The 12,400-nt window shown below is 40.4% G+C and overlaps 2 protein-coding genes across 3 annotated transcripts in view; one reads left to right on the forward strand and one right to left on the reverse strand.

Moving 5' to 3' along the window:
* The window catches only part of LOC120422359 (atrial natriuretic peptide receptor 1-like), a 258,080-nt gene that overhangs the window by 56,802 nt on the left and 188,878 nt on the right, over positions 1-12,400 (forward strand). The gene's annotated exons all lie outside the window — the stretch shown is intronic.
* Positions 33-12,400, reverse strand: part of LOC120429954 (F-box/LRR-repeat protein 7-like) — an 82,818-nt gene continuing 70,450 nt past the window's right edge. Inside the window, exons 3-7 of the mRNA XM_039595047.2 lie at positions 4,475-5,407; positions 1,493-1,926; positions 1,170-1,430; positions 930-1,109; positions 33-864 (exon numbers count right to left, since the gene is read on the reverse strand). Coding sequence (XP_039450981.1) covers positions 329-864; positions 930-1,109; positions 1,170-1,430; positions 1,493-1,926; positions 4,475-5,385 — 2,322 coding nt within the window. The 5' untranslated portion in view covers positions 5,386-5,407 and the 3' untranslated portion in view covers positions 33-328. The remainder of the gene's footprint in view (positions 865-929; positions 1,110-1,169; positions 1,431-1,492; positions 1,927-4,474; positions 5,408-12,400) is intronic.

The following is a 12,400-nucleotide window of genomic DNA, read 5'->3' on the forward strand; positions in this document are numbered from 1 at the left end:
TGATATCTCTGAAAATGACCTGCAATAATACACTGTTTTAAATAAATACAATTTATTTGATCTAAAAATTATATAAATAAAAATATACAATGCTTTTTTCATCAAAATAAACTATAGAAATTATTCGTTAAAGTTAGTATACAGTTGTAAAATGTTACAAAACGTTTCATAAAATATTGACCTATTTAAATAATGTTATTAACAAGTTTCTGTGCAACGCTTTTTGGCAGTATTATACTTAAAAATGAATTTTCGGAAAACAATTTTGCTACAATTCTTTTAGCCGTATAATAGAGAGTTACATGAAATAAAGATTCGAGAGCCGATGCTAGCAGAATCCTGGATTCGTGTGCTCGATGACGCATCGTTTGCAGTACTTTTTGACCGCCCGGTAGCCCTCGATCGAGATTTGGCAGTCCTGGATGTTGAGCTGCTGCAGCCCCCGGCAGTAGTACGCGATGGTCTGGATGCCGCGGTCCGTAATCATATCACAATTTCGCAAGCTAAGCTTCTTCAGATTGGGACAGCTTTCGGCGAGCGCGCGCAGGCCGGCATCGCTGACGTCACACTTGCCGATGTCGAGGGCCCGCAACCGGGGACAGGACCGGGCGAGCACGTTGATCGAATCGTCGCTGACCGCCTCGCAGCCTCGTGCGTTCAGATAGCGCATCTTGTAGCAGCGCCGGGCGATCACCTTGAGGCCGGCGTCCGACACCTGGTCACACTTGGCCACCGAGAGATAGCGCAGCGTTGCACCCAGCTTGGCCAGCTCGTACAGGCCAAAGTCCGTGATGTTGGTGCAGTCCGATACGCTCAGCTCGCGTAAAGCTATGCAAAAGTTTGGGATAAACTTGAGGCCAGCATCTGCAAAAAGGAGAGTTTAAAATGTATCCCAATGGTCACCTGGTTGAGATGACGACTTGACTTACCACTAATTTGAATGCATCGTCGCAGGTACAGATACACCAGCAGTGGACAGTTCCTGGCGATTATCTTGAGTCCCGAGTCCGAAATCGAAGCGCAGTCCGTGAGGTCTAGATATTGCAGTAGTAACCGTCGCGGAGGTTCCAGCCCCGGATTGACGTTGATGCACGTGATTTGGGCACAACCTGAAATTAGAAAATAACCTAAGCATTCGTTCTTCTATTGTTATTTCCAATAAGCGTTACCAGTTATGTCGAGATGTTGAAGATTTGTACACTTTGTAACCAAATCGAACAGGGCCTGGTTCGTGACGGTCACGCTGTTCTGCACCTGCAGATGAGTAATCTCCGGACACCGCCGCGATAGCAGCTGGAGACCTTTGTCCGTTAGCCGACAACCGTCGTTCAGCAGCACCCGCTCTACGCCAGGACATGCACCGTTTCGCGTTTGGCCGCAAAGTCGCCTCAAGATGGTTTTGATGGCTCGATCACCGCTATTGTTCTCCCCTAAGAAAAAGAAATCAAGTTATTAAAATCAGAATCATCAAACTGTATAACCACAAAGTTACCCTTGATCTTGATGACCTTCCACAGGGTCGGACTCCAGATGACCGACTCGAAGCGTTTGCAGACGCGAGCGATATTGCACAGTTCGCAGCTATCGAGCCACTCGAAGATCTTGACCATCAGCTCGTCGGACAGCCGATCAAACAGTGGCCCCGCCCGGAACATCGCACCACCGCTGCCATTGAGCAGGTCACCGCCGCCGTTGAGCCCATGTTGGCCGTTGCTGCTGCCGCCATTTAAACTCGTCGCGCCGTTGATCGTGGACGTACTGCTGCTGCTAGGAACGGCCGTGTTCCACGAGGCCGGAATGGACGACTGCTGTTGGCCCGAGGGCGACGGAGACACCAGCGTGTGGTAGCCCTGGTCCAGACTTGGCGAGAAGCGACCGTACCGGCTGAGACCGTCGCCAAAGTGTTGCGATTTGGTGAGGTGGATCCTGAAAGATGTAAGATGTAAAATTAAATTCTGAGAAGTACTTTCAGCATCCATTTCATTGCTGAAAACTTCAACTTTTCAGCACTTGTATGGAAAAGTAATAGGTGAGCAACTCTCTACGAAATCGACCGATTTCGACCATTTTTATTTTTTGTATTTTTTGATTTGGCTCAAACTTTGTGGGGGCCTTCCCTATGGCCAAATAAGCTATTTTGCGTCATTGGTTCACCCATACAAGTCTCCATACAATTTTGGCAGCTGTCCATACAAAAATGGTATATAAATATTCAAACAGCTGTAACTTTTGAGTGAATTTTCTGATCAATTTGGTGTCTTCGACAAAGCTGTAGGTATTGTTGAGGACTTTTTTTTAAAAAAAAGGTACACGGAAAAAAATTGCTGATTTTTTAATCAACTTTTTTTTTCACTAAAACTCAATTTCCCAAAATACGTATTTTTTTTATTTTCGAGATTTTTTGATATGTTTTAGGGGACAAAAATCCGCAACTTTTGAGCCATAGAGAAACATGGTCAAAAAATCTGCCGCCGAGTTATGAATTTTTGAAAAAATAGTGATTTTTGGAAAAAATCGAAGTTTCATGCAAAAACAAGTTTGACATTATTTTTTAATGCAAAATTGAATTTGTAATCGAAAAGTACTTTACAGATTTTTTGATAAAGGGCTCCGTTTTCAAGATATAGCCACCGAAAGTTTGATTTTAGCGAAATATTTGCAGTTTTTCGATTTTTAAAAATAGTGACCATGAGTGACCACCTCTAAAAATATTTTTTTCAAAAAAGTTCAGAAGATTTGCTATAAAATTGCCTAAGAGACATTGAAGATTGGACCTCGGGTTGCTGAGATAGAGCCGCTTTAAGAAAAAGAAACACGAAAATTGAAGTTTTTTAAGTCTCACCAAAACAACCCACCATTTTCTATTGTCGATATCTCAGCAACTAATGGTTCGATTTGTTAATACATGAAACATTCGTAAAATTTTCGGATGTTTTCGAAAAAATCTTTTGAAATTTTTTAAATCAAGACTAACATTTTAAAGGGGCCAAACATTGAATATTACGCCCATTTAAAATGTTAGTCTTGGTTTAAAAATTGAAAATATATTTTTTCAAAGATTGGAAAATTTCACGAATTTTTCATGTTTTAACATTGAAAATCGTACCATTAGTTGCTGAGATATCGTCATTAGAAAATGGTGGATTGTTTTGGTGAGACTTAGAAAACTTCAATTTTCGTGTTTCTTTTTCTTAAAGCGGCTCTATCTCAGCAACCCGAGGTCCAATCTTCAATGTCTCTTAGACAATTTTATAGCAAATTTTCTGAACTTTAAAAAAAAAATATTTTTAGAAATGGTCACTCATGGTCACTATTTTTAAAAATTGAAAAACTGCAAATATTTCGCTAAAATCAAACATTCGGTGGCTATATCTTGAAAACGGAGCCCTTTATCAAAAAATCTGTAAAGTACTTTTCGATTGCAAATTCAATTTTGCATTAAAAAATAATGTCAAACTTGTTTTTGCATGAAACTTCGATTTTTTCCAAAAATCACTATTTTTTCAAAAATTCATAACTCGGCGGCAGATTTTTTGACCATGTTTCTCTATGGCTCAAAAGTTGCGGATTTTTGTCCCCTAAAACATATCAAAAAATCTCGAAAATAAAAAAATACGTATTTTGGGAAATTGAGTTTTAGTGAAAAAAAAGTTGATTAAAAAATCAGCAATTTTTTTTCCGTGTACCTTTTTTTTAAAAAAAGTCCAATACCTACACTGCCCATGTTCGCATAAATGTCCCATATGCAAAAATAGCAAGCTGAGAAAAACGCTAAACAAGTTTGTCCCACACATAAGGCTACGTGTTAAGTTTTCACGAAAAAACTGGATTTCCTCCTGATTTCTAGAACAAAGTACTGGATATTATAGGCTCTTTTGAAAGAGCACACGATTTTGAACCAAACTGCATCAATAACTCAAAAGTGACGAAAATGCATATGGGACATTTATGCGATCATGGGCAGTACAGCTTTGTCGAAGACACCAAATTGATCAGAAAATTCACTCAAAAGTTACAGCTGTTTGAATATTTATATACCATTTTTGTATGGACAGCTGCCAAAATTGTATGGAGACTTGTATGGGTGAACCAATGACGCAAAATAGCTTATTTGGCCATAGGGAAGGCCCCCACAAAGTTTGAGCCAAATAAAAAAATACAAATAAAATCCATTTCCGGTTTTGGTAGAGAATTGCTCAGGTAAATACTTTTCGATACTGTTGTGGATTTTGACATTCATCTTGAAAGCCAACAACATTTAAACGGGGAAACAAAAGAAAAAAAATCTTCCATTTCAGCAAACTGATGAAACTGCAGATGATTCTGAGTCGATATGCATACGTGAAGGTGTGTCTAGCAGGTTTAATTAGGAAGTTCACTTTTCGAGTGATTTTATAGCCTATCCTCAGTAAGGTGAGGAAGGCAAAAACAATCAATTTGCCTCAACAGTATTCTTCAGTTAACGATAACTAACCTCCCATCGACGAAATCTGTTGCGTTGACCTTCATCTGCTGGGCGAGCCGGGTGTTTCTCCCGTGGTACGCCACCGCTGCTGGCGAGCCCCGTATCCGGTCGATGAGGTACCGATCGGACCCACTCGTCTCCGGACTGGACGCCCGCCGCAGCAGGTTCGGCGAGCTGGAATCCAGACAGTCGTTGTGGCTGGAGGACGCCTTGGACGAGTTGTGCGAGTTGAGGGCTGCAACGCCGGCCGCCGAGTGGCAAAAGTTGTAGATCGCGTCGATGTTCTCGTTCTCCAGGTAGTACCGCTCGGTGTTGTTGCTACTGCTGGACTGGTTCCGCGTTAGACTGGACGGCGTGGTGGCGTTCCGTCGGATGGCACCTTGAATGTAGAGCGAGTCCATTTTCTCCTCGAGGAAGTACCGGTCCGCCTCGGAGAGAGACGCCAGGGGTTGACCGTCGGGTTGGTAGCCCCGCTGGATGTCCATCATGACCGGTGAGAGCCGCTGGTGGTGCTGGTAGCTGTTGGTTAGGAGCGTATCGATCGGAGTGTACGTGCGGGGTCGCAGTGGTCGGTAGTCACCCCGCCGGTTGACCGCTGGCGGGGGCGGTTGATGGAGATAGGAAGCACTCTGGTCGATCGACGAGGATGAGCTCCTCGACAGCATAGCGCCATTTTCGATTGTTTTATCACTTTTGCACCCATTACTGCTGCCAACGGTCAGGAGACTCGTTTCGGCCGTGTAAATGTCCGGGTCGATGCCGAGGATCGGTGACTTGCGGGACATTTGGTACGCCTGGGGATCGAGCGGGCTGGAACTCAGCGGATGATGGTACTGGAGAGCGTCCATCGATGGCGTGTTCCGGCCGAGGGACGCTAGGGGGCACTCAACTGGCGCACCCCGACGCTGTGGGTGCGACATCTTGAGTGGAGTGTTGGATTATCTGAAAAAGTAGCAAGAGAATAATACAACATTAGCTCAATTAGGGATCTATTGAACCATCTCGTACGCGTACCGTCCGACAACTGTTTCCCGTGGGTGTTACAAGTGTACAATAATCCTGACGGCATGTTCCAACCATCAGGTAGCAATTATTCGATCATATACCGATTATTAATGAGCATGAAACGCGACGAAATACAGGGCCCCTCGGATTCCACCTATCTTGGAGCAGCACCCATTCGTCAGTCATCCAGCCATGATCTTTGCGTTGGATCTACGTTCTCGCGCGAGCACGGTCGCAAAACATCAGATTTGATAGATATTGGTCTTTTTGCATGCTGCAGAGCCCCTCATCGTGTTGTACATCATCGCGCTCTATAGCGCCTAGAGTTATGGTAAATTCCAGCACTTGATAAATTATGCGTATCAAGGCTAATAAAATACATTAATCAATGCACCCGGGCAGGCAGGTCGGGCTGGGACTGTCCCAGAGGGAGATTGAAATCAGCCGTGGTCTTAACCATCGGATTGCAAGAAGGCATCACCGTTTCGATCCGAGGATCTGGCCAGGATTAACGCGTCCAGGGTGGTAGCCAGAAGTTGCTTGCATAGTCACATCAATCAGATTTGGATCCGATGCAAGGGAACGAACGGTATCGCATGTTTTATCAAACCAGATTTATTCGTTTGGGCTTCCAGCGGGCTTTGGTCGAGAGATTTGCGACAAGTGTTATGTTCGATCGTTTTGATTGGTTGATCCCATGTACAACATGTAAAAGTGGTCATACTTTTGTGCAGCAGCAATTCAAGTTTGATGCTCTGATAGAACAAAGCTATTATTTTTTTTTGGCAATGAGGCCTCTGATATCTAACAATTTAAAGGCGATATTGGGGCAATCTAAAAGCAAGTCGATATGTAATTTTCATGTATGTTCAATCATAAGTTCGTATCTTCCATAAACATTATTGAGATCTGGTAAGTCATAACTTGAAATAGATCTTCAAAATTCAAGAATTATCTACTCTATGAAAAAATGTGGACCTGGACATCACTTTCATCGAAATTACCAATGTATCAATATCTAAATATCGTTTAACCGCACATAATTGAAAATTCGGTTGTTTTTCCAAATTGAAATCCCTAGAAAATCGCGTTTTAACGCTCGTCACCAATTCTTCGCGAGGTCGGCAGCCAAAACTGAAAGCTGTTGTAGCGAAATTGTGATATGGTGGCAAGATCTTCAAATTTACAACTTGTCTTTAGGAGCGGTATCAGTGAGAAAAAAGAACAAGGGTAGTTTGGTTATCCGGAAATTTTTATTTAATATATTATCACATTACAGCTAATCAATCTTTAGACTTAAGATGCATTTTTCGGGTCAGTGATTTAACAATTTTCCGCAATTTGCTCTCCCGCTTCACGAAAATGTGCGCCTGTTGGTTCTGTCTGCCTGCTGCTAAGATGTAGCTGTGAAGATCGAGGAAGTTGCGTAGGTTAGTCTTGACTCCTGCAGAATCCACCCAATATACGCGATAGTTTTTGCGGCACGAGCGAAGAGAACGTTGCACGATTTCGTCCATCAGTACCTTGCGGGTGCTTTCGCTGAACTCAACTCTGCCGCCCTTGTGAATGATGGTCACTTTGAGAATGCTTGGGTATGCCATTGTTGATTTACTAAGCGAACTGAATACCTTGTGTTGGAACATGTTACTATTTATATGTTTGACCGTTGATACCTACAAGCAACATATGTACCTAGTGTTGTGTAGGTAATACTCTAGTGCGAGACAGCTTTTATAGTACCTAGACGATATCTGGATACCTCAAATGTAATTTTTCTTTGATCGAGCTCAAATTTGGAGGAAGCTTTTTTTGCGAAAATGGTGAGGAACCTTGTTTTCTAGACTGCGATACCTCTGGAACCATACATCGAAGAAAGTTTATCCAAGACTCAATTTAATTTCAGTCATTTTTGCTTTGATTTTTCGGGCGAATTCGATCCATTAACTGTTCCAGCAAAAAGCTCCATTTATTGAACATAAAGCACCATGCGGCTACAGGAAAATGTACTGGGAAAGTATTTCGATGGAGTCGCATGGTAGTTTGAGTTCAATTTGTATACCGAAATCCGATTAAAATAACGCATGTTATAGAATCCTGGTAAGGGTTTGTTCAAATATTACGTCCAGAGATTTTCGGGATTTCAGACCCCCACCCTCCCCCCTGTCACGCACTTTTCCTATACCTTTCACATGGGCTGTCACAAACCACAGACCCCCCCCTCCCCCTATTCATGGACGTAATTTTTGAACGAACCCTAATGGACATTCACCACTTTCAAATCAGCAAACAAAGTTTTTATTTGATCTGTAAGTGTATTCAGCTATGTTTTTAAAATGTCTTTATAATTTTCCACTAGAAGCCAAACTTATCACTTTTCTTTCGAAACACGGTTCAGCCCAGCCATCCAGGAGATACGAGTTTTTGAAAAACATGCAATTTTACGAACCACACGGCGTGTTGTCAATATTAAGGAGAAAAAAATAGTCATCGCTACTTTCAAATGTTTCTTATAGGAAATTCTCTGCTTTCCAATGCTACTAAGAGCGAAATGATTCATCGAGAAGTTTCTGAGATATCTATATTTCAGGTTTTTTTTATAATCCTTCATCATTTATAGGAAACTTTTATATAACAGTCCAGGAAACTTGTCAAATTATGTGTTTCATGTGTCATTTAATCATCAAAATTTGTAAAATAAGACAAGAAACAACTTTGTAGAAGGTTGCAATCCGCTCAACATGTTAAAAATGAAGGTTTAACCGAACTTTTGCCGAGCTTCCGTGGCCGTGAGGTTACGGATTTCGCCTTGTAAGCGGAAGGTGATGGGTTCGATTCCTGTCTGGCTCGGCAAAGTCAGATCCCTTAAAGGAGTAAATATGCTCACTGGGAGTACTGACCGGTAGGGGATGGGTTTCGACTAGCGGCGTGCTGGGTTTCCAATCCAGAGGTCGTGAGTTCGATTCTCGTACCGGGATGATGAAGTTTAAAAAAAAAACGACTGTTGCAAGCTTTAGGAGAAATACTTGTCATGAGTATGAAATGATTCTTTTAATTTTTTGTATTAAATGGTCAAGGAATTAGCAAAATTATAGAAGTCTTATAAAACTCATAATTTTTTATTAGGTTGTACCTTGATTTTTGTTCAAATAGTTTGGAATGAAAGCTTATGTTTATTTTTTTTTTTTGTGGAAAAAAACGAAGTTGACTTTATAGCTGTTGGCCACCATTGCTAGTACCAACCACTAGTGTCTTCCTTTTTATCTACAAGAACTTCGCCACCCTGGGCTCCTAAGTGTATGAAAGTATGGCACGGAGCGACGGCGCCGAACACCCATATTTACACAAAGAATTTTAGAGCGCCCGCCGGATTTTTTTTTATGTTTTTTGTTAAAATAATATTTAATTTTTGTTTGAACAAAAAAAAGCTTGTGACGGTGTTTTCAGCATTATGAGTTGAAACACTCGAGTTTTATTGCTACTTTTATTGCATTTTCAACGGGGAACTTTAAACAAAAATATCTTTATTTTTACTCATAAAAATATGACTTTTGAAGCTTGCAACAGTAATATGTAGTACATTTATTCTTTAAAATCCAATAATACCATTAACAATCTCAAATGTGTCAAAATTTCGGTTGTACATGATAAATCAGAGCACACACGTGATATTTTTACCACAAAAAAATATTTAATAATGTTTAACGGTTTGCAACCTTCTACAAAGTTGTTTCTTGTCTTACTTTGCACATTTTGATGATTAAATGACACATGAAACACATCATTTGACAAGTTTTCTGAACTGTTAGTATAAAGTTCCTAATAAATAATAAAAGAATTTAAAACAAATCAAACTTAAAATAACGATATCTCAGATCTTTCCCGATGAATCATTTCGCTCTTAGAAGTATTGGAAAGCTGAGAAAATTTCCCAAAAGACGTATTTGAAAGTAGCGATGACTGTTTTTTTCCTGAAATGTTTGTTCCTTAATCGCAAAAAAGCGGGTCTTATTATTTGAGTCAAATTGTAGCATTTTTGATCTGGATCCTGCTTGTTTGGCGTGGAATCGTTGAAATCATACTATGTATTAACCAGGGCTGTGGAGTCGGAGTCGGAGTCGGAGCCGGAGTCGGTGGAGTCGGGTCTTTTTGGGGACCTGGAGTCGGAGTCGGAGTCGGAGTCGTCAAAACTCGAACAGCTGAAGTCGGAGTCGGAGCCGGAGTCGGCTAAATTTTAAGAGCTGGAGTCGGAGTCGGAGTTGGAGCCGAAGATTTCTGATAACCTGGAGTCGGAGTCGGAGTCGGAGTCGGAGTTATCTTAAATTCAACAAAAATAATTTTTTTTATTATTGTTCAGTATTTCCTATATAACAGCATAATTTACAAAACTTCTTACATTTTTAATTATTTTTTACTTCGCATGCTTTGCGTCGCCATTTTTTTTCATTTTTTTATAGGATTTATCAGATGCCATTATGTTTTAAAGCTTTTTATTGTGATTGGAAAGCTCTTATTTTGTTATTTCACTATAATCACTAAGTGATAACCTCTTACCCAAGTATGTAGTATCATAATTTAAAAAATATTGGTTGTGTAGTCACACATATCTAATTGATTCTTGACTTCTTCCTTTTGCCTATATTTATAAGCACCTTTAATTCAAATTTGGCCAAATATTATCCAGTACTTTCTGAAGAAAGTTCACACACAGTCATCTTTTACCCCGATAGCGAATGACTTGGAGGTTTTAAGTTAAATCATTTTTTAGGAAAAAAATTACGAAATACATAAAAAGATTAAAAATAGTAATCACTATTTTTGGAAATCGAAAAAGAGTCACTGACAGTAACAAATAATCAACGATAATAACAATGTATTACTTGAAACTCAACATGCGCATTTTTTTTATAACTGAGTACAAGAAAATCAAAGTGTTGCATTTAAAATACAGTGGACTCTCTCGTTGTCGATATTGAAGGAACCGTCGAGAGCGGGAGTTATCAAATTATAGAACGGAAAATCAAAGCAATCTATTTGAAGGGACTGAAAAATTTATTGACAGCTGGAGCAATATTGATATCGAGAAGATCGACAGCCAGAGAGTCCACTGTAATTGAAACTAACAAAAATTATCAAAAGGAGGTGCACCTAATTTTGAAATAATCATTGAATGTTGATGTTGATGTTGATTTTAGGTGAACTATTTTGATATCGTTGCAAATTATCGTTGAACAAATCTCAAGATTTCAGTACAAAAATGAACTAATAAAAAATGTACAGAACAAAATATAGGATTTTAATTTATTTTTCGAATATTATTAAAAAAAACAAAATCAAAATATTATCAACCGGTAAGATTTTTTTCATACTGTATGTCCCACGCTAATACGACGTAAGGTTATTATCATTGCAAATCAATGTACCTTAAAAAAAATGAAATACTTGTGACCTAGAAAATATTTTACTTGTGGATATTTGTTTTTTATTATATTTTAACTTTTTTCATTTATTTTGATGGAGGCGCAAGATCAGTCATCATGTTTCGTTTGAATTTTTATGTTCAATAGATCGTTAAGGCCAGGTTTCATTTAATTATTCATTCAAAAATAACAATTTAATATTTTAATTTATAAGCTTTGAATACATTATTTGCAAATTTGAGGTTATGCAAATAAATCCAAATTTACTTACAAAACTGTCCTTCTCAAAATGCCTCTAAAACTGAAGATATTTTTTGATTTCTGTTTCCATAACGTTTAAAACTTGTAACCTAGAAACTTTTTTCCGTTTTGTGATTCGAACTTATTTTTCTTGAGAAAAATATGACGCTTAGCGAGTATTTAAATATTCCTATTTAACAATGTTTTAAAAATAATTAACACTTGAAATATGTGGAGTCGGAGTCGGAGTCGGAGCCAACCATTTGTTGGAAGCTGGAGTCGGAGTCGGAGTCGGAGTCGGCTAGAGTTGGTAGGCCGGAGTCGGAGTCGGAGTCGGAGCCAACCATTTGTTGAAAGCCGGAGCCGGAGTAGGAGTCGGAGTCGGCTAATCTGAGAAAGCCGGAGTCGGAGTCGGAGTCGGAGTCGTTTGAAATATGACCCGACTCCGCAGCCCTGATAATTAACAAATATGTTCTAAATCGACTCTCGAAGATCAGCTCTCCCCAGCATGCAGTGCATCCCGACATTCCAGGTACTTTCTCCCTTCGCTTTGCTATGCTCGACCATCCATCGGTGAGAGCGTGGTGCAAAGCAAAACATCAGCCCCCAAAGCATTCACTCAAACACAACAACAATTCCGCCGGAGCTGTTAATGACTCGGTATGTCAGTGTGGTAATAAAACTTCTAATTAAATTCAAATTATCTCCCCGAGGGACTTTACCTGGGTTTGTTGCCAGAGACCAAGGTTGATACCGATAGCCCAGTCTCCAGTCTCTCTCTGCCAACATCCTCCGTATCATAATGCTGGTTGATGCGCGCACACACAATTTGCAGATTTGCTCGCGCCGCACACTAAACTAAAGGGGAGTAAAAGGTCGTTCAAGCCAGTTATGGCCTACCGGCGGCGCGGCGCAGATCCCGGTGTGTGAGCGCGATGTAATAAATGATTACAAATTATGTTTTGAGTGAACGTCTTGTCCTGGCTTGACGAGCGCGCGCGCACTAAATGGAGTTTGTACAGTTGCAGTTTTTTTTTTGATGGGGGAATCAATTACGGATCTCCGCGCGCCAAATGGCCACAACATTTGATACGCTACGCTCGGTGAGAGATGTTCTGAATTACGGTTCCACCTCAGCTAACTACCGAAGGGCGTTCCACCACAGCCTGCGGGCGCCTTACTTCCCTTTTTAATCTGATAATATGTATATAAATGGTTGGAGGATATACAAATTACAGCGCCATTTGGGTTGCCATGTTGTGCGCCTGATCCG

Source organism: Culex pipiens, chromosome 3 (genome assembly GCF_016801865.2).
Source record: "Culex pipiens pallens isolate TS chromosome 3, TS_CPP_V2, whole genome shotgun sequence".
Classification (NCBI taxonomy): domain Eukaryota; kingdom Metazoa; phylum Arthropoda; class Insecta; order Diptera; family Culicidae; genus Culex; species Culex pipiens.